General features: G+C 42.6%; 2 protein-coding genes across 3 annotated transcripts; both read left to right on the top strand.

Moving 5' to 3' along the window:
• The first annotated feature begins 19,178 nt into the window (after positions 1-19,178).
• Positions 19,179-21,654, top strand: LOC306788093 (histone H3.3A). Of its 2 annotated transcripts, XM_079283436.1 has the most exons (4): positions 19,179-19,341; positions 20,589-20,732; positions 21,134-21,287; positions 21,370-21,653. In XM_079283436.1, the coding sequence occupies exons 2-4, from the start codon at positions 20,605-20,607 to the stop codon at positions 21,496-21,498; spliced, it is 411 nt and encodes a 136-aa protein (XP_079139562.1). In that variant the 5' UTR covers positions 19,179-19,341; positions 20,589-20,604; the 3' UTR covers positions 21,499-21,653. The 2 variants fall into 2 exon arrangements, with proteins under 2 accessions (XP_079139562.1, XP_079139563.1); XM_079283437.1 differs by lacking the exon at positions 19,179-19,341 and having other exon boundaries at positions 19,439-20,732; positions 21,370-21,654.
• A 2,175-nt stretch (positions 21,655-23,829) lies between these two features.
• Positions 23,830-26,125, top strand: LOC306787813 (histone H3.3A). Its single transcript, XM_079283101.1, has 3 exons — positions 23,830-25,200; positions 25,602-25,755; positions 25,838-26,125. The coding sequence occupies exons 1-3, from the start codon at positions 25,073-25,075 to the stop codon at positions 25,964-25,966; spliced, it is 411 nt and encodes a 136-aa protein (XP_079139227.1). The 5' UTR covers positions 23,830-25,072; the 3' UTR covers positions 25,967-26,125.
• Positions 26,126-27,335: the final 1,210 nt, after the last annotated feature.

Here is a 27,335-nt window from a genome sequence, read left to right as displayed (position 1 = left end):
TGTGGTTTATAACTGTTCCACCCAAACTCCTAACAGGTTAACTCATGTCATGCTCACATGGAATGTCGTAGCCAGGTTGATTTTCACCAGTGTTGATGCTCTCGGTGACGCAATCTTTTGACCCGTTTATTATGCTGCTAATACTTCTGTACACCTAAGTAATATTCGGAATGCAGGACTTTAACTTATCCTGGAGTATTTTTAAATGGTAGCAGTGGACTTGAATACCTCCCCCCAAAAAGACGTGTATGTTTACCAGTACTGTTCACTGTAACACTACAGGGAAATGTGTGACCATTACATTGTGTTTTCACTATCTAAAGCTACTTCCCCACTGACAGTCATGCGGTGACACTTGCCTATTTGACCATATTTATCTCCGCCACCACAGCATCCACTGTATCGGCTCGGGGGCCGAGGCTTCACCTCAAGACCAGCTTTTAGCTTGGCCTTGTTGTCGACGGTCAGTCTCCTCAGACTCGCCACAAGTTCGGGGTGGTCCCGCTTGAAGTTCGGGTGGTAGTAATAGCGATACTGCACGTCGTTGTATGTATTGGACACCTTGAAACCGTACAAATTGAGATTACGGAGAAAGCTCGAAAAGTTGGCCGTTTTGAAGGTGGCGGTGTTGTTCGAGGCGCTGCTGCTGTTTCTGGGAGACAGGACCTGTTGCTCGACGAGGGTCTGATCAATGACGACTACCAGTCCATCTTTGTCCCAGCAGATGGCTTCATTTAACGGGTTGTTCACCAGACGCCATAGCTTGGCAGGAAAGTTGTTAGTGTTGATGCTCTCGGTGACGCAATCTTCCACCACATCCATGCTTGTGCCTGTAGAATTGGATAAAAAGAGGTAAAGTTAGTGAAGCCTCGTCTGAATAACAGGCCAAGCGTCATCAGTTTACGTTAAATAGGTTGAGGTCAATCTTAGTTAGAAAGCTAAGTTGCTTCATGACAATATAATTAACTGATAACGTTAGTAAAGTAGCATTAAATTCCTAATTAAAAATGACATGTATTCAACACACAAATTAGTATATTTCAGTATGTTACAAGTATATTGTAGCTGAAAAAAGGAATCTACTCGTAAAGTGATGTAAATAGTGTGGTTTATAACTGTTCCACCCAAACTCCTAACAGGTTAACTCATGTCATGCTCACATGGAATGTCGTAGCCAGGTTGATTTTCACCAGTGTTGATGCTCTCGGTGACGCAATCTTTTGACCCGTTTATTATGCTGCTAATACTTCTCAAAGTTCAAAGTTCAAAGTAGCTTTTATTGTCAATTCTTGCATGTCAGGACATATAAGGAATCGAAATAACGTTTCCCACTCTCCCACGGTGGAACATAAAGTGCAGCACAACACATAAAACATAAAACACTTCCTAGGCTAAGTGAAGACTGATATCCTAGTTAAAACATATACTATACTACAATAAAACATTCAATACACATAAAAACGGGAAAAGTGGGCAATTAATATAATAAATAATTAATAATGTAGGGGCAGGTGGGCAATTGATATAATAATGATGGGAAAATGGGCAATTAATATAATACTGTGTGTGTATGTGTGTGTGTGAAAAGTGGGCAATAAATATAATATAAATATAAATATGAGTACATATTTACAGTACTTCTGTACTTTCAGCTTCAGCTTCCCTCAGGCTGGAGGATATGATTGGGGGGAGTGAGGGGAGAGAGTTCAGTGTCCTGACAGCTTGGTGGGTAAAACTGTTCTTTAGTCTGGTGGTGCGGCAGCGGAGGCTCCTGTACCTTCTTCCAGAGGGTAGGAGGCTGAACAGACTATGTGCAGGGTGACTGGTGTCGCTTGCAATTTGAATGGCTTTCCGGGTGAGGCGGGTGGTGTATATTTCCTGTAACGAGGAGAGTGGGGCACCGATGATCTGTCCGGCTGTCTTTACAATGCGTTGGAGTGCTTTCCTGCTGTGTTGGGTGCAGCTACTGTACACCTAAGTAATATTCGGAATGCAGGACTTTAACTTATCCTGGAGTATTTTTAAATGGTAGCAGTGGACTTGAATACCTCCCCCCAAAAAGACGTGTATGTTTACCAGTACTGTTCACTGTAACACTACAGGGAAATGTGTGACCATTACATTGTGTTTTCACTATCTAAAGCTACTTCCCCACTGACAGTCATGCGGTGACACTTGCCTATTTGACCATATTTATCTCCGCCACCACAGCATCCACTGTATCGGCTCGGGGGCCGAGGCTTCACCTCAAGACCAGCTTTTAGCTTGGCCTTGTTGTCGACGGTCAGTCTCCTCAGACTCGCCACAAGTTCGGGGTGGTCCCGCTTGAAGTTCGGGTGGTAGTAATAGCGATACTGCACGTCGTTGTATGTATTGGACACCTTGAAACCGTACAAATTGAGATTACGGAGAAAGCTCGAAAAGTTGGCCGTTTTGAAGGTGGCGGTGTTGTTCGAGGCGCTGCTGCTGTTTCTGGGAGACAGGACCTGTTGCTCGACGAGGGTCTGATCAATGACGACTACCAGTCCATCTTTGTCCCAGCAGATGGCTTCATTTAACGGGTTGTTCACCAGACGCCATAGCTTGGCAGGAAAGTTGTTAGTGTTGATGCTCTCGGTGACGCAATCTTCCACCACATCCATGCTTGTGCCTGTAGAATTGGATAAAAAGAGGTAAAGTTAGTGAAGCCTCGTCTGAATAACAGGCCAAGCGTCATCAGTTTACGTTAAATAGGTTGAGGTCAATCTTAGTTAGAAAGCTAAGTTGCTTCATGACAATATAATTAACTGATAACGTTAGTAAAGTAGCATTAAATTCCTAATTAAAAATGACATGTATTCAACACACAAATTAGTATATTTCAGTATGTTACAAGTATATTGTAGCTGAAAAAAGGAATCTACTCGTAAAGTGATGTAAATAGTGTGGTTTATAACTGTTCCACCCAAACTCCTAACAGGTTAACTCATGTCATGCTCACATGGAATGTTGTAGCCAGGTTGCATAGCGCTGGAGCTGGAGGCCGCTTCGGCGTAGTGCTGGCTCAAAGTCACGGGTATCCCTTTGTCTGTAGTGAAGACAGTAGGCAGTGGGACTGGGGTTCCATTGTGAGCCGTCACAGGTGGAGCTTTGTTTGGACAGTAAGGATCAGCCGACTTCCGATGAGGGGTGCTCGGCAGTGAATGATTGCCTGCAAGCAACAGGAAGAAGCAAAGCATGACAACAACCTGTTAGACGGCCACACGATGAAACGTGAAAAACACTGGATTGTGGAGTTAAAATGGCAATTTAGATGTTCGTATCATAGTTATTCATAGTGATTTTCAATGTTGGGGTTTATGGACCCTTTCCAATTAGATTTTTGCAGTACTGTTCACTGTAACACTACAGGGAAATGTGTGACCATTACATTGTGTTTTCACTATCTAAAGCTACTTCCCCACTGACAGTCATGCGGTGACACTTGCCTATTTGACCATATTTATCTCCGCCACCACAGCATCCACTGTATCGGCTCGGGGGCCGAGGCTTCACCTCAAGACCAGCTTTTAGCTTGGCCTTGTTGTCGACGGTCAGTCTCCTCAGACTCGCCACAAGTTCGGGGTGGTCCCGCTTGAAGTTCGGGTGGTAGTAATAGCGATACTGCACGTCGTTGTATGTATTGGACACCTTGAAACCGTACAAATTGAGATTACGGAGAAAGCTCGAAAAGTTGGCCGTTTTGAAGGTGGCGGTGTTGTTCGAGGCGCTGCTGCTGTTTCTGGGAGACAGGACCTGTTGCTCGACGAGGGTCTGATCAATGACGACTACCAGTCCATCTTTGTCCCAGCAGATGGCTTCATTTAACGGGTTGTTCACCAGACGCCATAGCTTGGCAGGAAAGTTGTTAGTGTTGATGCTCTCGGTGACGCAATCTTCCACCACATCCATGCTTGTGCCTGTAGAATTGGATAAAAAGAGGTAAAGTTAGTGAAGCCTCGTCTGAATAACAGGCCAAGCGTCATCAGTTTACGTTAAATAGGTTGAGGTCAATCTTAGTTAGAAAGCTAAGTTGCTTCATGACAATATAATTAACTGATAACGTTAGTAAAGTAGCATTAAATTCCTAATTAAAAATGACATGTATTCAACACACAAATTAGTATATTTCAGTATGTTACAAGTATATTGTAGCTGAAAAAAGGAATCTACTCGTAAAGTGATGTAAATAGTGTGGTTTATAACTGTTCCACCCAAACTCCTAACAGGTTAACTCATGTCATGCTCACATGGAATGTCGTAGCCAGGTTGATTTTCACCAGTGTTGATGCTCTCGGTGACGCAATCTTTTGACCCGTTTATTATGCTGCTAATACTTCTCAAAGTTCAAAGTTCAAAGTAGCTTTTATTGTCAATTCTTGCATGTCAGGACATATAAGGAATCGAAATAACGTTTCCCACTCTCCCACGGTGGAACATAAAGTGCAGCACAACACATAAAACATAAAACACTTCCTAGGCTAAGTGAAGACTGATATCCTAGTTAAAACATATACTATACTACAATAAAACATTCAATACACATAAAAACGGGAAAAGTGGGCAATTAATATAATAAATAATTAATAATGTAGGGGCAGGTGGGCAATTGATATAATAATGATGGGAAAATGGGCAATTAATATAATACTGTGTGTGTATGTGTGTGTGTGAAAAGTGGGCAATAAATATAATATAAATATAAATATGAGTACATATTTACAGTACTTCTGTACTTTCAGCTTCAGCTTCCCTCAGGCTGGAGGATATGATTGGGGGGAGTGAGGGGAGAGAGTTCAGTGTCCTGACAGCTTGGTGGGTAAAACTGTTCTTTAGTCTGGTGGTGCGGCAGCGGAGGCTCCTGTACCTTCTTCCAGAGGGTAGGAGGCTGAACAGACTATGTGCAGGGTGACTGGTGTCGCTTGCAATTTGAATGGCTTTCCGGGTGAGGCGGGTGGTGTATATTTCCTGTAACGAGGAGAGTGGGGCACCGATGATCTGTCCGGCTGTCTTTACAATGCGTTGGAGTGCTTTCCTGCTGTGTTGGGTGCAGCTACTGTACACCTAAGTAATATTCGGAATGCAGGACTTTAACTTATCCTGGAGTATTTTTAAATGGTAGCAGTGGACTTGAATACCTCCCCCCAAAAAGACGTGTATGTTTACCAGTACTGTTCACTGTAACACTACAGGGAAATGTGTGACCATTACATTGTGTTTTCACTATCTAAAGCTACTTCCCCACTGACAGTCATGCGGTGACACTTGCCTATTTGACCATATTTATCTCCGCCACCACAGCATCCACTGTATCGGCTCGGGGGCCGAGGCTTCACCTCAAGACCAGCTTTTAGCTTGGCCTTGTTGTCGACGGTCAGTCTCCTCAGACTCGCCACAAGTTCGGGGTGGTCCCGCTTGAAGTTCGGGTGGTAGTAATAGCGATACTGCACGTCGTTGTATGTATTGGACACCTTGAAACTAGGGCTGGGCGATAAATCGATTTAATCGATTAATTCGAATGTGTGCTTTAAGGCGATGTGTTTTATTGAAAATCGAGAAAATCGCCCCCACCCCTTTTTCCCGTAGTAGAGTGCGCGCGCATTGTTTACAAACTAAAACAATGGCGGCCAGCAGCTTCACTGCTGCCGCCGCCGCCTCACAAAAACAACCCAGCATTTTGGAGACATTCACCAACTGTACTCCGCATGAGAAGAAGAGTGCCCGGTGGAAAGCCATCACGGATGCAGTCGCGATGTATATCGCAAAAGATATGGTGCCCATATACACCGTGGAAAAGCCGGGGTTTATTCACCGTCTCAAAGCTTTGGACCCCAGGTACGTGCTACCAAGCCGTAAACATTTTTCTGACGTTGCCTTGCCTCGGCTGTACAATAGTACACGCCAAAGGATCTCTGCGGAGCTGGAGGGGATGTCATTCTACTCCGCAACAACTGACCTGTGGTCCAGCAGGTTGACCCAGACACCGATCCACTTGACTGGTGGAAGCGTCACCAACTTAACTTTCCAAGGCTAAGTACTTTAGCAAAGAAATACCTCTCTGTGCCAGCTACAAGTGCCCCCTCTGAGAGGCTTTTCAGTGTGTGGGGGGGGGCATTGTTACATGCCACCGTGCATGCCTGAAGCCAGAGGTAGTAGACAGGCTTGTCTTCCTGGCAAAAAATATTTAGAAAAAACATGCACTACTGTTTAATACTGTTGGTTATGTTGTGAATGCACTTGATTTTGTTTACATGCACTTATTTACTGTGCAAAATATGTTATGTTGATGTTAGATCAGATGTTGCACTTTTGAAAATGTGAATGTTAAAGGGTCATATACATTTTATTTCATGCTGTGTTTGTATCAGTGTATTCAGTTAGAAAAGCTTACTGTAAAAAGTTACATTTGCACAGTTGTTTACAATGGAAGGCTACTATTTAATGCCATTTAATGTTATGTTTAATTTAATTTTATATTTAAATGATTCAGGCAAACAAAAGAGTGACCAAATACTTTTTGTATACTACAGGCACCTTTCTACAATGTTCAGGTTTTGTTTGCACTTTATTTTTATCAACCTACTTGGGAAAATCATCACAAAATAAAAGAAAAAATTGTTTTCAACAGCTTCTGTCATCTGCAAAAAATTTTGGGGGAAAAAAATCGATTTAAATCGTGAATCGGATTTTTTGTAAAAAAATCGGAGATTTTTTTTTTAGGCCATATCGCCCAGCCCTACTTGAAACCGTACAAATTGAGATTACGGAGAAAGCTCGAAAAGTTGGCCGTTTTGAAGGTGGCGGTGTTGTTCGAGGCGCTGCTGCTGTTTCTGGGAGACAGGACCTGTTGCTCGACGAGGGTCTGATCAATGACGACTACCAGTCCATCTTTGTCCCAGCAGATGGCTTCATTTAACGGGTTGTTCACCAGACGCCATAGCTTGGCAGGAAAGTTGTTAGTGTTGATGCTCTCGGTGACGCAATCTTCCACCACATCCATGCTTGTGCCTGTAGAATTGGATAAAAAGAGGTAAAGTTAGTGAAGCCTCGTCTGAATAACAGGCCAAGCGTCATCAGTTTACGTTAAATAGGTTGAGGTCAATCTTAGTTAGAAAGCTAAGTTGCTTCATGACAATATAATTAACTGATAACGTTAGTAAAGTAGCATTAAATTCCTAATTAAAAATGACATGTATTCAACACACAAATTAGTATATTTCAGTATGTTACAAGTATATTGTAGCTGAAAAAAGGAATCTACTCGTAAAGTGATGTAAATAGTGTGGTTTATAACTGTTCCACCCAAACTCCTAACAGGTTAACTCATGTCATGCTCACATGGAATGTCGTAGCCAGGTTGATTTTCACCAGTGTTGATGCTCTCGGTGACGCAATCTTTTGACCCGTTTATTATGCTGCTAATACTTCTGTACACCTAAGTAATATTCGGAATGCAGGACTTTAACTTATCCTGGAGTATTTTTAAATGGTAGCAGTGGACTTGAATACCTCCCCCCAAAAAGACGTGTATGTTTACCAGTACTGTTCACTGTAACACTACAGGGAAATGTGTGACCATTACATTGTGTTTTCACTATCTAAAGCTACTTCCCCACTGACAGTCATGCGGTGACACTTGCCTATTTGACCATATTTATCTCCGCCACCACAGCATCCACTGTATCGGCTCGGGGGCCGAGGCTTCACCTCAAGACCAGCTTTTAGCTTGGCCTTGTTGTCGACGGTCAGTCTCCTCAGACTCGCCACAAGTTCGGGGTGGTCCCGCTTGAAGTTCGGGTGGTAGTAATAGCGATACTGCACGTCGTTGTATGTATTGGACACCTTGAAACTAGGGCTGGGCGATAAATCGATTTAATCGATTAATTCGAATGTGTGCTTTAAGGCGATGTGTTTTATTGAAAATCGAGAAAATCGCCCCCACCCCTTTTTCCCGTAGTAGAGTGCGCGCGCATTGTTTACAAACTAAAACAATGGCGGCCAGCAGCTTCACTGCTGCCGCCGCCGCCTCACAAAAACAACCCAGCATTTTGGAGACATTCACCAACTGTACTCCGCATGAGAAGAAGAGTGCCCGGTGGAAAGCCATCACGGATGCAGTCGCGATGTATATCGCAAAAGATATGGTGCCCATATACACCGTGGAAAAGCCGGGGTTTATTCACCGTCTCAAAGCTTTGGACCCCAGGTACGTGCTACCAAGCCGTAAACATTTTTCTGACGTTGCCTTGCCTCGGCTGTACAATAGTACACGCCAAAGGATCTCTGCGGAGCTGGAGGGGATGTCATTCTACTCCGCAACAACTGACCTGTGGTCCAGCAGGTTGACCCAGACACCGATCCACTTGACTGGTGGAAGCGTCACCAACTTAACTTTCCAAGGCTAAGTACTTTAGCAAAGAAATACCTCTCTGTGCCAGCTACAAGTGCCCCCTCTGAGAGGCTTTTCAGTGTGTGGGGGGGGGCATTGTTACATGCCACCGTGCATGCCTGAAGCCAGAGGTAGTAGACAGGCTTGTCTTCCTGGCAAAAAATATTTAGAAAAAACATGCACTACTGTTTAATACTGTTGGTTATGTTGTGAATGCACTTGATTTTGTTTACATGCACTTATTTACTGTGCAAAATATGTTATGTTGATGTTAGATCAGATGTTGCACTTTTGAAAATGTGAATGTTAAAGGGTCATATACATTTTATTTCATGCTGTGTTTGTATCAGTGTATTCAGTTAGAAAAGCTTACTGTAAAAAGTTACATTTGCACAGTTGTTTACAATGGAAGGCTACTATTTAATGCCATTTAATGTTATGTTTAATTTAATTTTATATTTAAATGATTCAGGCAAACAAAAGAGTGACCAAATACTTTTTGTATACTACAGGCACCTTTCTACAATGTTCAGGTTTTGTTTGCACTTTATTTTTATCAACCTACTTGGGAAAATCATCACAAAATAAAAGAAAAAATTGTTTTCAACAGCTTCTGTCATCTGCAAAAAATTTTGGGGGAAAAAAATCGATTTAAATCGTGAATCGGATTTTTTGTAAAAAAATCGGAGATTTTTTTTTTAGGCCATATCGCCCAGCCCTACTTGAAACCGTACAAATTGAGATTACGGAGAAAGCTCGAAAAGTTGGCCGTTTTGAAGGTGGCGGTGTTGTTCGAGGCGCTGCTGCTGTTTCTGGGAGACAGGACCTGTTGCTCGACGAGGGTCTGATCAATGACGACTACCAGTCCATCTTTGTCCCAGCAGATGGCTTCATTTAACGGGTTGTTCACCAGACGCCATAGCTTGGCAGGAAAGTTGTTAGTGTTGATGCTCTCGGTGACGCAATCTTCCACCACATCCATGCTTGTGCCTGTAGAATTGGATAAAAAGAGGTAAAGTTAGTGAAGCCTCGTCTGAATAACAGGCCAAGCGTCATCAGTTTACGTTAAATAGGTTGAGGTCAATCTTAGTTAGAAAGCTAAGTTGCTTCATGACAATATAATTAACTGATAACGTTAGTAAAGTAGCATTAAATTCCTAATTAAAAATGACATGTATTCAACACACAAATTAGTATATTTCAGTATGTTACAAGTATATTGTAGCTGAAAAAAGGAATCTACTCGTAAAGTGATGTAAATAGTGTGGTTTATAACTGTTCCACCCAAACTCCTAACAGGTTAACTCATGTCATGCTCACATGGAATGTCGTAGCCAGGTTGATTTTCACCAGTGTTGATGCTCTCGGTGACGCAATCTTTTGACCCGTTTATTATGCTGCTAATACTTCTGTACACCTAAGTAATATTCGGAATGCAGGACTTTAACTTATCCTGGAGTATTTTTAAATGGTAGCAGTGGACTTGAATACCTCCCCCCAAAAAGACGTGTATGTTTACCAGTACTGTTCACTGTAACACTACAGGGAAATGTGTGACCATTACATTGTGTTTTCACTATCTAAAGCTACTTCCCCACTGACAGTCATGCGGTGACACTTGCCTATTTGACCATATTTATCTCCGCCACCACAGCATCCACTGTATCGGCTCGGGGGCCGAGGCTTCACCTCAAGACCAGCTTTTAGCTTGGCCTTGTTGTCGACGGTCAGTCTCCTCAGACTCGCCACAAGTTCGGGGTGGTCCCGCTTGAAGTTCGGGTGGTAGTAATAGCGATACTGCACGTCGTTGTATGTATTGGACACCTTGAAACCGTACAAATTGAGATTACGGAGAAAGCTCGAAAAGTTGGCCGTTTTGAAGGTGGCGGTGTTGTTCGAGGCGCTGCTGCTGTTTCTGGGAGACAGGACCTGTTGCTCGACGAGGGTCTGATCAATGACGACTACCAGTCCATCTTTGTCCCAGCAGATGGCTTCATTTAACGGGTTGTTCACCAGACGCCATAGCTTGGCAGGAAAGTTGTTAGTGTTGATGCTCTCGGTGACGCAATCTTCCACCACATCCATGCTTGTGCCTGTAGAATTGGATAAAAAGAGGTAAAGTTAGTGAAGCCTCGTCTGAATAACAGGCCAAGCGTCATCAGTTTACGTTAAATAGGTTGAGGTCAATCTTAGTTAGAAAGCTAAGTTGCTTCATGACAATATAATTAACTGATAACGTTAGTAAAGTAGCATTAAATTCCTAATTAAAAATGACATGTATTCAACACACAAATTAGTATATTTCAGTATGTTACAAGTATATTGTAGCTGAAAAAAGGAATCTACTCGTAAAGTGATGTAAATAGTGTGGTTTATAACTGTTCCACCCAAACTCCTAACAGGTTAACTCATGTCATGCTCACATGGAATGTTGTAGCCAGGTTGCATAGCGCTGGAGCTGGAGGCCGCTTCGGCGTAGTGCTGGCTCAAAGTCACGGGTATCCCTTTGTCTGTAGTGAAGACAGTAGGCAGTGGGACTGGGGTTCCATTGTGAGCCGTCACAGGTGGAGCTTTGTTTGGACAGTAAGGATCAGCCGACTTCCGATGAGGGGTGCTCGGCAGTGAATGATTGCCTGCAAGCAACAGGAAGAAGCAAAGCATGACAACAACCTGTTAGACGGCCACACGATGAAACGTGAAAAACACTGGATTGTGGAGTTAAAATGGCAATTTAGATGTTCGTATCATAGTTATTCATAGTGATTTTCAATGTTGGGGTTTATGGACCCTTTCCAATTAGATTTTTGCAGTACTGTTCACTGTAACACTACAGGGAAATGTGTGACCATTACATTGTGTTTTCACTATCTAAAGCTACTTCCCCACTGACAGTCATGCGGTGACACTTGCCTATTTGACCATATTTATCTCCGCCACCACAGCATCCACTGTATCGGCTCGGGGGCCGAGGCTTCACCTCAAGACCAGCTTTTAGCTTGGCCTTGTTGTCGACGGTCAGTCTCCTCAGACTCGCCACAAGTTCGGGGTGGTCCCGCTTGAAGTTCGGGTGGTAGTAATAGCGATACTGCACGTCGTTGTATGTATTGGACACCTTGAAACCGTACAAATTGAGATTACGGAGAAAGCTCGAAAAGTTGGCCGTTTTGAAGGTGGCGGTGTTGTTCGAGGCGCTGCTGCTGTTTCTGGGAGACAGGACCTGTTGCTCGACGAGGGTCTGATCAATGACGACTACCAGTCCATCTTTGTCCCAGCAGATGGCTTCATTTAACGGGTTGTTCACCAGACGCCATAGCTTGGCAGGAAAGTTGTTAGTGTTGATGCTCTCGGTGACGCAATCTTCGACCACATCCATGCTTGTGCCTGTAGAATTGGATAAAAAGAGGTAAAGTTAGTGAAGCCTCGTCTGAATAACAGGCCAAGCGTCATCAGTTTACGTTAAATAGGTTGAGGTCAATCTTAGTTAGAAAGCTAAGTTGCTTCATGACAATATAATTAACTGATAACGTTAGTAAAGTAGCATTAAATTCCTAATTAAAAATGACATGTATTCAACACACAAATTAGTATATTTCAGTATGTTACAAGTATATTGTAGCTGAAAAAAGGAATCTACTCGTAAAGTGATGTAAATAGTGTGGTTTATAACTGTTCCACCCAAACTCCTAACAGGTTAACTCATGTCATGCTCACATGGAATGTCGTAGCCAGGTTGATTTTCACCAGTGTTGATGCTCTCGGTGACGCAATCTTTTGACCCGTTTATTATGCTGCTAATACTTCTGTACACCTAAGTAATATTCGGAATGCAGGACTTTAACTTATCCTGGAGTATTTTTAAATGGTAGCAGTGGACTTGAATACCTCCCCCCAAAAAGACGTGTATGTTTACCAGTACTGTTCACTGTAACACTACAGGGAAATGTGTGACCATTACATTGTGTTTTCACTATCTAAAGCTACTTCCCCACTGACAGTCATGCGGTGACACTTGCCTATTTGACCATATTTATCTCCGCCACCACAGCATCCACTGTATCGGCTCGGGGGCCGAGGCTTCACCTCAAGACCAGCTTTTAGCTTGGCCTTGTTGTCGACGGTCAGTCTCCTCAGACTCGCCACAAGTTCGGGGTGGTCCCGCTTGAAGTTCGGGTGGTAGTAATAGCGATACTGCACGTCGTTGTATGTATTGGACACCTTGAAACCGTACAAATTGAGATTACGGAGAAAGCTCGAAAAGTTGGCCGTTTTGAAGGTGGCGGTGTTGTTCGAGGCGCTGCTGCTGTTTCTGGGAGACAGGACCTGTTGCTCGACGAGGGTCTGATCAATGACGACTACCAGTCCATCTTTGTCCCAGCAGATGGCTTCATTTAACGGGTTGTTCACCAGACGCCATAGCTTGGCAGGAAAGTTGTTAGTGTTGATGCTCTCGGTGACGCAATCTTCGACCACATCCATGCTTGTGCCTGTAGAATTGGATAAAAAGAGGTAAAGTTAGTGAAGCCTCGTCTGAATAACAGGCCAAGCGTCATCAGTTTACGTTAAATAGGTTGAGGTCAATCTTAGTTAGAAAGCTAAGTTGCTTCATGACAATATAATTAACTGATAACGTTAGTAAAGTAGCATTAAATTCCTAATTAAAAATGACATGTATTCAACACACAAATTAGTATATTTCAGTATGTTACAAGTATATTGTAGCTGAAAAAAGGAATCTACTCGTAAAGTGATGTAAATAGTGTGGTTTATAACTGTTCCACCCAAACTCCTAACAGGTTAACTCATGTCATGCTCACATGGAATGTCGTAGCCAGGTTGATTTTCACCAGTGTTGATGCTCTCGGTGACGCAATCTTTTGACCCGTTTATTATGCTGCTAATACTTCTGTACACCTAAGTAATATTCGGAATGCAGGACTTTAACTTATCCTGGAGTATTTTTAAATGGTAGCAGTGGACTTGAATACCTCCCCCCAAAAAGACGTGTATGTTTACCAGTACTGTTCACTGTAACACTACAGGGAAATGTGTGACCATTACATTGTGTTTTCACTATCTAAAGCTACTTCCCCACTGACAGTCATGCGGTGACACTTGCCTATTTGACCATATTTATCTCCGCCACCACAGCATCCACTGTATCGGCTCGGGGGCCGAGGCTTCACCTCAAGACCAGCTTTTAGCTTGGCCTTGTTGTCGACGGTCAGTCTCCTCAGACTCGCCACAAGTTCGGGGTGGTCCCGCTTGAAGTTCGGGTGGTAGTAATAGCGATACTGCACGTCGTTGTATGTATTGGACACCTTGAAACCGTACAAATTGAGATTACGGAGAAAGCTCGAAAAGTTGGCCGTTTTGAAGGTGGCGGTGTTGTTCGAGGCGCTGCTGCTGTTTCTGGGAGACAGGACCTGTTGCTCGACGAGGGTCTGATCAATGACGACTACCAGTCCATCTTTGTCCCAGCAGATGGCTTCATTTAACGGGTTGTTCACCAGACGCCATAGCTTGGCAGGAAAGTTGTTAGTGTTGATGCTCTCGGTGACGCAATCTTCCACCACATCCATGCTTGTGCCTGTAGAATTGGATAAAAAGAGGTAAAGTTAGTGAAGCCTCGTCTGAATAACAGGCCAAGCGTCATCAGTTTACGTTAAATAGGTTGAGGTCAATCTTAGTTAGAAAGCTAAGTTGCTTCATGACAATATAATTAACTGATAACGTTAGTAAAGTAGCATTAAATTCCTAATTAAAAATGACATGTATTCAACACACAAATTAGTATATTTCAGTATGTTACAAGTATATTGTAGCTGAAAAAAGGAATCTACTCGTAAAGTGATGTAAATAGTGTGGTTTATAACTGTTCCACCCAAACTCCTAACAGGTTAACTCATGTCATGCTCACATGGAATGTTGTAGCCAGGTTGCATAGCGCTGGAGCTGGAGGCCGCTTCGGCGTAGTGCTGGCTCAAAGTCACGGGTATCCCTTTGTCTGTAGTGAAGACAGTAGGCAGTGGGACTGGGGTTCCATTGTGAGCCGTCACAGGTGGAGCTTTGTTTGGACAGTAAGGATCAGCCGACTTCCGATGAGGGGTGCTCGGCAGTGAATGATTGCCTGCAAGCAACAGGAAGAAGCAAAGCATGACAACAACCTGTTAGACGGCCACACGATGAAACGTGAAAAACACTGGATTGTGGAGTTAAAATGGCAATTTAGATGTTCGTATCATAGTTATTCATAGTGATTTTCAATGTTGGGGTTTATGGACCCTTTCCAATTAGATTTTTGCAGTACTGTTCACTGTAACACTACAGGGAAATGTGTGACCATTACATTGTGTTTTCACTATCTAAAGCTACTTCCCCACTGACAGTCATGCGGTGACACTTGCCTATTTGACCATATTTATCTCCGCCACCACAGCATCCACTGTATCGGCTCGGGGGCCGAGGCTTCACCTCAAGACCAGCTTTTAGCTTGGCCTTGTTGTCGACGGTCAGTCTCCTCAGACTCGCCACAAGTTCGGGGTGGTCCCGCTTGAAGTTCGGGTGGTAGTAATAGCGATACTGCACGTCGTTGTATGTATTGGACACCTTGAAACCGTACAAATTGAGATTACGGAGAAAGCTCGAAAAGTTGGCCGTTTTGAAGGTGGCGGTGTTGTTCGAGGCGCTGCTGCTGTTTCTGGGAGACAGGACCTGTTGCTCGACGAGGGTCTGATCAATGACGACTACCAGTCCATCTTTGTCCCAGCAGATGGCTTCATTTAACGGGTTGTTCACCAGACGCCATAGCTTGGCAGGAAAGTTGTTAGTGTTGATGCTCTCGGTGACGCAATCTTCGACCACATCCATGCTTGTGCCTGTAGAATTGGATAAAAAGAGGTAAAGTTAGTGAAGCCTCGTCTGAATAACAGGCCAAGCGTCATCAGTTTACGTTAAATAGGTTGAGGTCAATCTTAGTTAGAAAGCTAAGTTGCTTCATGACAATATAATTAACTGATAACGTTAGTAAAGTAGCATTAAATTCCTAATTAAAAATGACATGTATTCAACACACAAATTAGTATATTTCAGTATGTTACAAGTATATTGTAGCTGAAAAAAGGAATCTACTCGTAAAGTGATGTAAATAGTGTGGTTTATAACTGTTCCACCCAAACTCCTAACAGGTTAACTCATGTCATGCTCACATGGAATGTCGTAGCCAGGTTGATTTTCACCAGTGTTGATGCTCTCGGTGACGCAATCTTCCACCACATCCATGCTTGTGCCTGTAGAATTGGATAAAAAGAGGTAAAGTTAGTGAAGCCTCGTCTGAATAACAGGCCAAGCGTCATCAGTTTACGTTAAATAGGTTGAGGTCAATCTTAGTTAGAAAGCTAAGTTGCTTCATGACAATATAATTAACTGATAACGTTAGTAAAGTAGCATTAAAAGGAGCTTATGGTCTAACTAACAGAATGTCCCGGTTCCGACACTTTTCGTTAATGCTGACGATACATATGTCCCAGGTACGACCAGTTAAGCTAACGTTACACTTATGAAGTTAATTAACTTAACTTTAATTGGACTTTCGTAACATTCATGTTTCAAACTCCCCATACTGACACACTTAACTTTAAAATAACTTGGCTTCTAACGTCATTAATAATGTCAACTTTAAAAAAATACATAAAATGCTGTACACAAGACCTGAAAATGCTAACTTTTAGTGTTAACGTTACTGGTAAGCTAAGTTAGCATTAGCTAACGTTAGCTCCCCAACTAACAGTAACTACTCTGAATTGTAATGATCTTTTGCGCAGTCAGGTTTGAGTAAAGTCGCATAGAATTATGTCGACATAGCGTTGTATTTTTTGGGGGTCATAACACACCAAGAAAAAACGCCATGAGAGGTGAACTGTGACTTTACCTGGGTCTGCAAACTCACTCCGGATCTCACAACCGTTGAAAGTTCCCGAACCGTTGAAGCTGTTGGAGTTGTAACGTTCTTCGGTAATAAAGCGCTCGAGAGGACAGTTTATGACATGCATCGTCTGACGCAGGTGTGTTCATTAGAACACGTCTTTTTGGGGGGAGGTATTCAAGTCCACTGCTACCATTTAAAAATACTCCAGGATAAGTTAAAGTCCTGCATTCCGAATATTACTTAGGTGTACAGAAGTATTAGCAGCATAATAAACGGGTCAAAAGTAAACGCGACCCTTTTGCAGACTTTTCCCTTCTGTTTATTATATATTTTACATAAAATCATTGGCCTGTACTCATAACAGAATATGGAAGTGCTTTTCACAAATAACGTCGTGCTTTTCAAAGATATAAGACGCTTTGGATGAACATTTTTTATTTCATAAAGTCGTATCAATCGCTGTCAAACCAATGCAGTCGAGTAAAAGTAGTGTTTCACTCTGAAACCTAGAATTAAAATAACAAGGTAGCAAAACCTTCTCATATTGATAATTAACGTGGATGGATAGATGGATATTCATGTGCCAAAATGTAGTAAAAGTAAACTGTGCGCCATTGAATTTTTATTTGGCATCGTTGAATTGTATTACAAATCTCAGTATTGATCCAACATTTTCCATAAAAAATAATAGCTAATGCTAATGATAGGTGATATAACAGTAGTATTGACAATAATGATAATAAAGAAAACTATAAATGAAAACAGACAGTGTCACAGTTCATTTTAAAAGCATGTAGTTATAGTAAAATAAACTAAAAAGAAAAACCGACAGAGGGAGACATTTTGTGAATGTTGGTCGTGGACTAACTATTTAATGTAACAGAGAAGATTAGTACGGAATGTCTGATCCAGAGGAAAACGTTTTTGTTCATAAATTGTGAGTGTGAATCAAAGGGCTATATCATGGAGATAATCACTGCAGCATTATCAACAGTCAAGGGAATACACAGGATCTTAAAATGTACCCCATGACACACAGGAGCCAGTGAGTCCAAATGCTAGAATCTGTTTGGATTAAAGTTAGGCATGTGATTTTTTTTGTTTCTTAAGTATCCATATGGTCTTCATTTAGAGATACAAAAAAGTAATTATCCTCCACTTCTCGGTTTATCCATCCATAATAAGTAGTTGCTTTTGCATTGAAACATCTATTATTTTAGTATAATCAAAACGTTTTCACTGTTCTGGATCCCGATGGTTGGAATGGTTGAATTACAAGTATGCATGACCAAATACATCAGTCAACGTTTAGTATTTGCATGCCACGTTTCAGGACATAGTGGAACTAATATACTGTATGTGACTATGTATAACAACTCAAACATAATCCCTGTAACTGAAATAATTGTTTTAAATAATGGAGGTATAACTATTTTTAAACAGGCGCACAATATGGACCCCTCTGCTGGGTCAACAAGGCCCTCGCGGCTCGCAGTCGGTGACGTAATTCCCCGGCGACTGGAATGATTGAAAACATTAATCCGGTTGATATTTCAGTATTACACCAGTGTTTTGTCCGGGAGCTGGACATAATGGCTTTGGAAATGGTCCCCAAAGACCTTCGCCATCTGCGAGCCTGTCTTCTTTGTTCTTTAGTGAAGGTAAACGCTCAAACTAGCGTCCCTGCTAACGTGTAGCCGCTTCCTGCGCGCTGTATTTGTCTTCTGTTGTCAAACAAATGAATGTAAGCTCTAAAGTAATGCTTTTACTGTTACCTTTATTTACTTAACAATACCAATACACATACTGAACCCGTTCCATGGTCTAGTTTGTTCGTCTACTTACTAAATTCAAACGTATCCTGTCTGTTGGTACGTGAAGTAGCTTGTGTGCTACTTCACATGTTTGTATCCATTCTTGGCTCCCTGGAATGACAGTGACCCACAAAACAGAATGGTACCATCATTCAAAACCATAAAAAAACACCTGTGTTTACCCTACTATAACATGTCAAAATGGCTGCTGTGAAAAGGGTCTATAACATAATTAATCCTGGCCTCTTCTCATCCTGGCGACTGAAGTCCTTCAGTCATGGGCTTTCTTTCCTCTTCATACTTCCTGCATGGAATCAGGATGTCTCCTTTTCTTGAGACTGATTATAGTTTGTTTTCCGATGACAAATAGTGTAGCATTCAAGTGACCAAGTGTTAATCTGCTCATGATTACTGTTATAGTCTGTTGATTCCACCAGTCTTATTCGTACCCCACCTACTGTATTTACCTATTTTATGCGTCTTCTTTTTGTCACACTATCCGATACTGTTGCCACCGTTTGCTTATTTACCTCCAAATATCAACTGAAAATAGTTGCTACAAAGGTAAAGTATAAAAATATAATAAGTGTAAGTATAATAACGTATAATATGTTATGTATGGTTGCTGTTTTACATCAAAATAAGGTAAGAATCTTTCTAACTTGATCAACATTTGTCGAATTGATTATCAAATTGATATCGGCCATCAAACAAAAACATTATAAATCAGTGGTGGAAGAAGTACTCTAATTACTTAAGTACAAGATGCAATACCACAGTCTAGAAATAGTTACAAGGTAATGCATTCAAAATAATCGAAAAAGCCCAGTACCTGAGTATGGGCATAATTATGCTCATATATTGTGCCCGATTTCTGGACCCATTTTGTTCTGTGATTTGTATTGCGCAATATTGGGCTAAATACTTAGGTGAAAGAATAATAGTTGTTGCGTTTCTAGTATCATTGTATTAAAAACAACGTTTGGGACAAAAAGTTACTGTTGAGGACATTAAGTCGGCTACAATGTTTACAAATGTTGGCAGTTGCATTGTGGGAGACAGATGATTGACACGGCCGCCATTTTGCTCCTGCTCTCTCTGCTTCCATTGTGTGAGAGATAGTAAATATCTGACACTGCCAGACAACCACAACTCACTTGTGTTCTCGCGAAGAAAAATCGCTAAATTCAGCCTCGGTAAGTCACATTTCTGTCATACTTTTTAAATCGTAGAATAGTATTCACCTTTTTGTAAAGAAAATTAGACGGATAAAGTTGTTTTTGTGCTGAAATGGCGTGTTATTTCGACGCGGTAGAGAGGAGAAAAAGCAGCTACCCAGATGCCAGGCTGAGAGAAACACGGCTCAGTACTTCCACCGAGAGAGCAGCTCCACTTTCATGAGCGGTTTACACTTCGCTGTTCTGCTTTAATACACCATTGACTCTCACGCGGTGACGCTTATTTGATAGCTGCACTTGTCTCCTACGTTTTGTCGGTAGTCTCGTGTGCACACGTTGTTTGATTTTGAGGTAAAATATCAAAGTTTCCGTCCCGCTCATTGCCTGTGTATTGGTAGGTTAATTTGGGTCTGCGGCCATAATCTTGCGGCTTTATGGCTGCTCGTCCCGCCCTAAAACCCAGAGGACTGACACGCCATTGGTCCTAAATTGCGACACAGCTACGGCGGATTGGTGTATGTGAGAATATGACCAGTTTAGCAGTGTGATTGGTGTGGTCTTTATCCAAAACTGTTTGTATTGGCTCGGGACGGTGTGTCTGCAGCTGACAAACCGGTGAAAAGTTTTCCCAGGAGGTCAAATATGATTGACCATCAAAGTCCCAATCCTGTCCCCCTAAGCCTCAAACCCGGAACCCTCAGGGACTGGCTGACTCGACCAGCTAAATGGTTGAGTGTGAGAGAGATAGGGCTTGAAATGGTGTCAGCACTTTGCTGCAACATATCAAGTTACCATGATAACGTCAAACAACATGGCATACAGTTGTGGGTATTTATTTTATACTTTTTACTCCCGAATTCGTGAGATTGGGATCGGGACTCTGAGCTAGATCCTTTGCTACCTGGTACTGCAGGAAAACTAAAAAATAAGATTTTATGCAGATATTTGGGTGAAAATAGTGATGATATTAAAACAGCTCACAAAGTTCTCTAAATTCACGCTACACTAAAATGTTGATGATAATTATTTTATCCATATATTTTCGCAGCTTTTTGTGAGTTTTAGGGCTCCAAACATAAGCATTCACATTTAGGCTAAATATTCAGTACAGCGTTATCAGAGGCTGGCTTAGAAACCATCAGTGGACAACATGATTGTCAATAGGGTGTCCAAATAGCGGCTCTGAAACATGTCGGAGAGAAAAAGTATGAAGTATAGAGTGAACAACACTAATCATCCTGTTATATATTTGCGATTCCTTACAGGTGATACTTCGTCGTAATGGCTCGTACCAAGCAGACCGCTCGTAAATCCACTGGAGGAAAGGCTCCTCGCAAGCAGCTGGCCACCAAGGCTGCCCGCAAGAGTGCCCCCTCTACTGGAGGCGTCAAGAAGCCCCATCGTTACAGGTAATGCCACACACACACACACACACACACAGCCATTTCTGGGACAAATCTTAACATCACTGAGACCGTCTTTATCAAGATGAGATGGAGGGAAGAAGGATGTTGTAGTTTTATGTTTTAAAACTTTTTTTTAAACTGGATTTTTAACTGGAAAATCTTAAATCCAGCTTTATGTTTTTATACTTTTATTTACTAAAACCTCTTGGTTGCACAGAGTGACGACACTAGTACATTGGCAGCATTAAAACTTGATTTCACATTCACTGTACTGATCAGAAACTGAAATGGGGCTTTCTTTTTTTTCTTTAAGTGACAAAATGTCATTATTTGTACAGAAGATGAATCCTGATGAGCTTGTAGCGGGTTAAATTAACCTGCTCGAGCTTTGTTGTGTGTTTCAGGCCCGGCACCGTGGCTCTGAGAGAGATCCGTCGGTACCAGAAGTCCACCGAGCTGCTGATCCGCAAGCTGCCCTTCCAGCGCCTGGTGAGGGAGATCGCTCAGGACTTCAAGACCGACCTGCGTTTCCAGAGCGCCGCCATTGGAGCCCTGCAGGTGTGTGTTTGTGTGTGTGCACAAAATGTATTGATAAAGCTACATCAGTGTAATCTGTAAACCTCCCCCCCCCCCCCTGCAGGAGGCGAGCGAGGCGTATCTGGTGGGTCTGTTCGAGGACACCAACCTGTGTGCCATCCATGCCAAGCGTGTCACCATCATGCCCAAAGACATCCAGCTGGCACGCCGCATTCGTGGGGAGCGCGCTTAGACGGCCCTCCCTAATGTTTCACCTTACCAGTACTGTTCACTGTAACACTACAGGGAAATGTGTGACCATTACATTGTGTTTTCACTATCTAAAGCTACTTCCCCACTGACAGTCATGCGGTGACACTTGCCTATTTGACCATATTTATCTCCGCCACCACAGCATCCACTGTATCGGCTCGGGGGCCGAGGCTTCACCTCAAGACCAGCTTTTAGCTTGGCCTTGTTGTCGACGGTCAGTCTCCTCAGACTCGCCACAAGTTCGGGGTGGTCCCGCTTGAAGTTCGGGTGGTAGTAATAGCGATACTGCACGTCGTTGTATGTATTGGACACCTTGAAACCGTACAAATTGAGATTACGGAGAAAGCTCGAAAAGTTGGCCGTTTTGAAGGTGGCGGTGTTGTTCGAGGCGCTGCTGCTGTTTCTGGGAGACAGGACCTGTTGCTCGACGAGGGTCTGATCAATGACGACTACCAGTCCATCTTTGTCCCAGCAGATGGCTTCATTTAACGGGTTGTTCACCAGACGCCATAGCTTGGCAGGAAAGTTGTTAGTGTTGATGCTCTCGGTGACGCAATCTTCCACCACATCCATGCTTGTGCCTGTAGAATTGGATAAAAAGAGGTAAAGTTAGTGAAGCCTCGTCTGAATAACAGGCCAAGCGTCATCAGTTTACGTTAAATAGGTTGAGGTCAATCTTAGTTAGAAAGCTAAGTTGCTTCATGACAATATAATTAACTGATAACGTTAGTAAAGTAGCATTAAATTCCTAATTAAAAATGACATGTATTCAACACACAAATTAGTATATTTCAGTATGTTACAAGTATATTGTAGCTGAAAAAAGGAATCTACTCGTAAAGTGATGTAAATAGTGTGGTTTATAACTGTTCCACCCAAACTCCTAACAGGTTAACTCATGTCATGCTCACATGGAATGTTGTAGCCAGGTTGCATAGCGCTGGAGCTGGAGGCCGCTTCGGCGTAGTGCTGGCTCAAAGTCACGGGTATCCCTTTGTCTGTAGTGAAGACAGTAGGCAGTGGGACTGGGGTTCCATTGTGAGCCGTCACAGGTGGAGCTTTGTTTGGACAGTAAGGATCAGCCGACTTCCGATGAGGGGTGCTCGGCAGTGAATGATTGCCTGCAAGCAACAGGAAGAAGCAAAGCATGACAACAACCTGTTAGACGGCCACACGATGAAACGTGAAAAACACTGGATTGTGGAGTTAAAATGGCAATTTAGATGTTCGTATCATAGTTATTCATAGTGATTTTCAATGTTGGGGTTTATGGACCCTTTCCAATTAGATTTTTGCAGTACTGTTCACTGTAACACTACAGGGAAATGTGTGACCATTACATTGTGTTTTCACTATCTAAAGCTACTTCCCCACTGACAGTCATGCGGTGACACTTGCCTATTTGACCATATTTATCTCCGCCACCACAGCATCCACTGTATCGGCTCGGGGGCCGAGGCTTCACCTCAAGACCAGCTTTTAGCTTGGCCTTGTTGTCGACGGTCAGTCTCCTCAGACTCGCCACAAGTTCGGGGTGGTCCCGCTTGAAGTTCGGGTGGTAGTAATAGCGATACTGCACGTCGTTGTATGTATTGGACACCTTGAAACCGTACAAATTGAGATTACGGAGAAAGCTCGAAAAGTTGGCCGTTTTGAAGGTGGCGGTGTTGTTCGAGGCGCTGCTGCTGTTTCTGGGAGACAGGACCTGTTGCTCGACGAGGGTCTGATCAATGACGACTACCAGTCCATCTTTGTCCCAGCAGATGGCTTCATTTAACGGGTTGTTCACCAGACGCCATAGCTTGGCAGGAAAGTTGTTAGTGTTGATGCTCTCGGTGACGCAATCTTCGACCACATCCATGCTTGTGCCTGTAGAATTGGATAAAAAGAGGTAAAGTTAGTGAAGCCTCGTCTGAATAACAGGCCAAGCGTCATCAGTTTACGTTAAATAGGTTGAGGTCAATCTTAGTTAGAAAGCTAAGTTGCTTCATGACAATATAATTAACTGATAACGTTAGTAAAGTAGCATTAAATTCCTAATTAAAAATGACATGTATTCAACACACAAATTAGTATATTTCAGTATGTTACAAGTATATTGTAGCTGAAAAAAGGAATCTACTCGTAAAGTGATGTAAATAGTGTGGTTTATAACTGTTCCACCCAAACTCCTAACAGGTTAACTCATGTCATGCTCACATGGAATGTCGTAGCCAGGTTGATTTTCACCAGTGTTGATGCTCTCGGTGACGCAATCTTCCACCACATCCATGCTTGTGCCTGTAGAATTGGATAAAAAGAGGTAAAGTTAGTGAAGCCTCGTCTGAATAACAGGCCAAGCGTCATCAGTTTACGTTAAATAGGTTGAGGTCAATCTTAGTTAGAAAGCTAAGTTGCTTCATGACAATATAATTAACTGATAACGTTAGTAAAGTAGCATTAAAAGGAGCTTATGGTCTAACTAACAGAATGTCCCGGTTCCGACACTTTTCGTTAATGCTGACGATACATATGTCCCAGGTACGACCAGTTAAGCTAACGTTACACTTATGAAGTTAATTAACTTAACTTTAATTGGACTTTCGTAACATTCATGTTTCAAACTCCCCATACTGACACACTTAACTTTAAAATAACTTGGCTTCTAACGTCATTAATAATGTCAACTTTAAAAAAATACATAAAATGCTGTACACAAGACCTGAAAATGCTAACTTTTAGTGTTAACGTTACTGGTAAGCTAAGTTAGCATTAGCTAACGTTAGCTCCCCAACTAACAGTAATTGGTGTATGTGAGAATATGACCAGTTTAGCAGTGTGATTGGTGTGGTCTTTATCCAAAACTGTTTGTATTGGCTCGGGACGGTGTGTCTGCAGCTGACAAACCGGTGAAAAGTTTTCCCAGGAGGTCAAATATGATTGACCATCAAAGTCCCAATCCTGTCCCCCTAAGCCTCAAACCCGGAACCCTCAGGGACTGGCTGACTCGACCAGCTAAATGGTTGAGTGTGAGAGAGATAGGGCTTGAAATGGTGTCAGCACTTTGCTGCAACATATCAAGTTACCATGATAACGTCAAACAACATGGCATACAGTTGTGGGTATTTATTTTATACTTTTTACTCCCGAATTCGTGAGATTGGGATCGGGACTCTGAGCTAGATCCTTTGCTACCTGGTACTGCAGGAAAACTAAAAAATAAGATTTTATGCAGATATTTGGGTGAAAATAGTGATGATATTAAAACAGCTCACAAAGTTCTCTAAATTCACGCTACACTAAAATGTTGATGATAATTATTTTATCCATATATTTTCGCAGCTTTTTGTGAGTTTTAGGGCTCCAAACATAAGCATTCACATTTAGGCTAAATATTCAGTACAGCGTTATCAGAGGCTGGCTTAGAAACCATCAGTGGACAACATGATTGTCAATAGGGTGTCCAAATAGCGGCTCTGAAACATGTCGGAGAGAAAAAGTATGAAGTATAGAGTGAACAACACTAATCATCCTGTTATATATTTGCGATTCCTTACAGGTGATACTTCGTCGTAATGGCTCGTACCAAGCAGACCGCTCGTAAATCCACTGGAGGAAAGGCTCCTCGCAAGCAGCTGGCCACCAAGGCTGCCCGCAAGAGTGCCCCCTCTACTGGAGGCGTCAAGAAGCCCCATCGTTACAGGTAATGCCACACACACACACACACACACACAGCCATTTCTGGGACAAATCTTAACATCACTGAGACCGTCTTTATCAAGATGAGATGGAGGGAAGAAGGATGTTGTAGTTTTATGTTTTAAAACTTTTTTTTAAACTGGATTTTTAACTGGAAAATCTTAAATCCAGCTTTATGTTTTTATACTTTTATTTACTAAAACCTCTTGGTTGCACAGAGTGACGACACTAGTACATTGGCAGCATTAAAACTTGATTTCACATTCACTGTACTGATCAGAAACTGAAATGGGGCTTTCTTTTTTTTCTTTAAGTGACAAAATGTCATTATTTGTACAGAAGATGAATCCTGATGAGCTTGTAGCGGGTTAAATTAACCTGCTCGAGCTTTGTTGTGTGTTTCAGGCCCGGCACCGTGGCTCTGAGAGAGATCCGTCGGTACCAGAAGTCCACCGAGCTGCTGATCCGCAAGCTGCCCTTCCAGCGCCTGGTGAGGGAGATCGCTCAGGACTTCAAGACCGACCTGCGTTTCCAGAGCGCCGCCATTGGAGCCCTGCAGGTGTGTGTTTGTGTGTGTGCACAAAATGTATTGATAAAGCTACATCAGTGTAATCTGTAAACCTCCCCCCCCCCCCCTGCAGGAGGCGAGCGAGGCGTATCTGGTGGGTCTGTTCGAGGACACCAACCTGTGTGCCATCCATGCCAAGCGTGTCACCATCATGCCCAAAGACATCCAGCTGGCACGCCGCATTCGTGGGGAGCGCGCTTAGACGGCCCTCCCTAATGTTTCACCTTACCAGTACTGTTCACTGTAACACTACAGGGAAATGTGTGACCATTACATTGTGTTTTCACTATCTAAAGCTACTTCCCCACTGACAGTCATGCGGTGACACTTGCCTATTTGACCATATTTATCTCCGCCACCACAGCATCCACTGTATCGGCTCGGGGGCCGAGGCTTCACCTCAAGACCAGCTTTTAGCTTGGCCTTGTTGTCGACGGTCAGTCTCCTCAGACTCGCCACAAGTTCGGGGTGGTCCCGCTTGAAGTTCGGGTGGTAGTAATAGCGATACTGCACGTCGTTGTATGTATTGGACACCTTGAAACCGTACAAATTGAGATTACGGAGAAAGCTCGAAAAGTTGGCCGTTTTGAAGGTGGCGGTGTTGTTCGAGGCGCTGCTGCTGTTTCTGGGAGACAGGACCTGTTGCTCGACGAGGGTCTGATCAATGACGACTACCAGTCCATCTTTGTCCCAGCAGATGGCTTCATTTAACGGGTTGTTCACCAGACGCCATAGCTTGGCAGGAAAGTTGTTAGTGTTGATGCTCTCGGTGACGCAATCTTCCACCACATCCATGCTTGTGCCTGTAGAATTGGATAAAAAGAGGTAAAGTTAGTGAAGCCTCGTCTGAATAACAGGCCAAGCGTCATCAGTTTACGTTAAATAGGTTGAGGTCAATCTTAGTTAGAAAGCTAAGTTGCTTCATGACAATATAATTAACTGATAACGTTAGTAAAGTAGCATTAAATTCCTAATTAAAAATGACATGTATTCAACACACAAATTAGTATATTTCAGTATGTTACAAGTATATTGTAGCTGAAAAAAGGAATCTACTCGTAAAGTGATGTAAATAGTGTGGTTTATAACTGTTCCACCCAAACTCCTAACAGGTTAACTCATGTCATGCTCACATGGAATGTCGTAGCCAGGTTGATTTTCACCAGTGTTGATGCTCTCGGTGACGCAATCTTTTGACCCGTTTATTATGCTGCTAATACTTCTCAAAGTTCAAAGTTCAAAGTAGCTTTTATTGTCAATTCTTGCATGTCAGGACATATAAGGAATCGAAATAACGTTTCCCACTCTCCCACGGTGGAACATAAAGTGCAGCACAACACATAAAACATAAAACACTTCCTAGGCTAAGTGAAGACTGATATCCTAGTTAAAACATATACTATACTACAATAAAACATTCAATACACATAAAAACGGGAAAAGTGGGCAATTAATATAATAAATAATTAATAATGTAGGGGCAGGTGGGCAATTGATATAATAATGATGGGAAAATGGGCAATTAATATAATACTGTGTGTGTATGTGTGTGTGTGAAAAGTGGGCAATAA

This window comes from Melanostigma gelatinosum (genome assembly GCF_949748355.1).
Source record: "Melanostigma gelatinosum genome assembly, chromosome: 14".
NCBI classification, from domain to species: Eukaryota; Metazoa; Chordata; class Actinopteri; order Perciformes; family Zoarcidae; genus Melanostigma; species Melanostigma gelatinosum.
The sequence above is the reverse complement of the archived record's forward strand: the minus strand, read 5'-3'. Positions and strand labels throughout refer to the sequence as shown.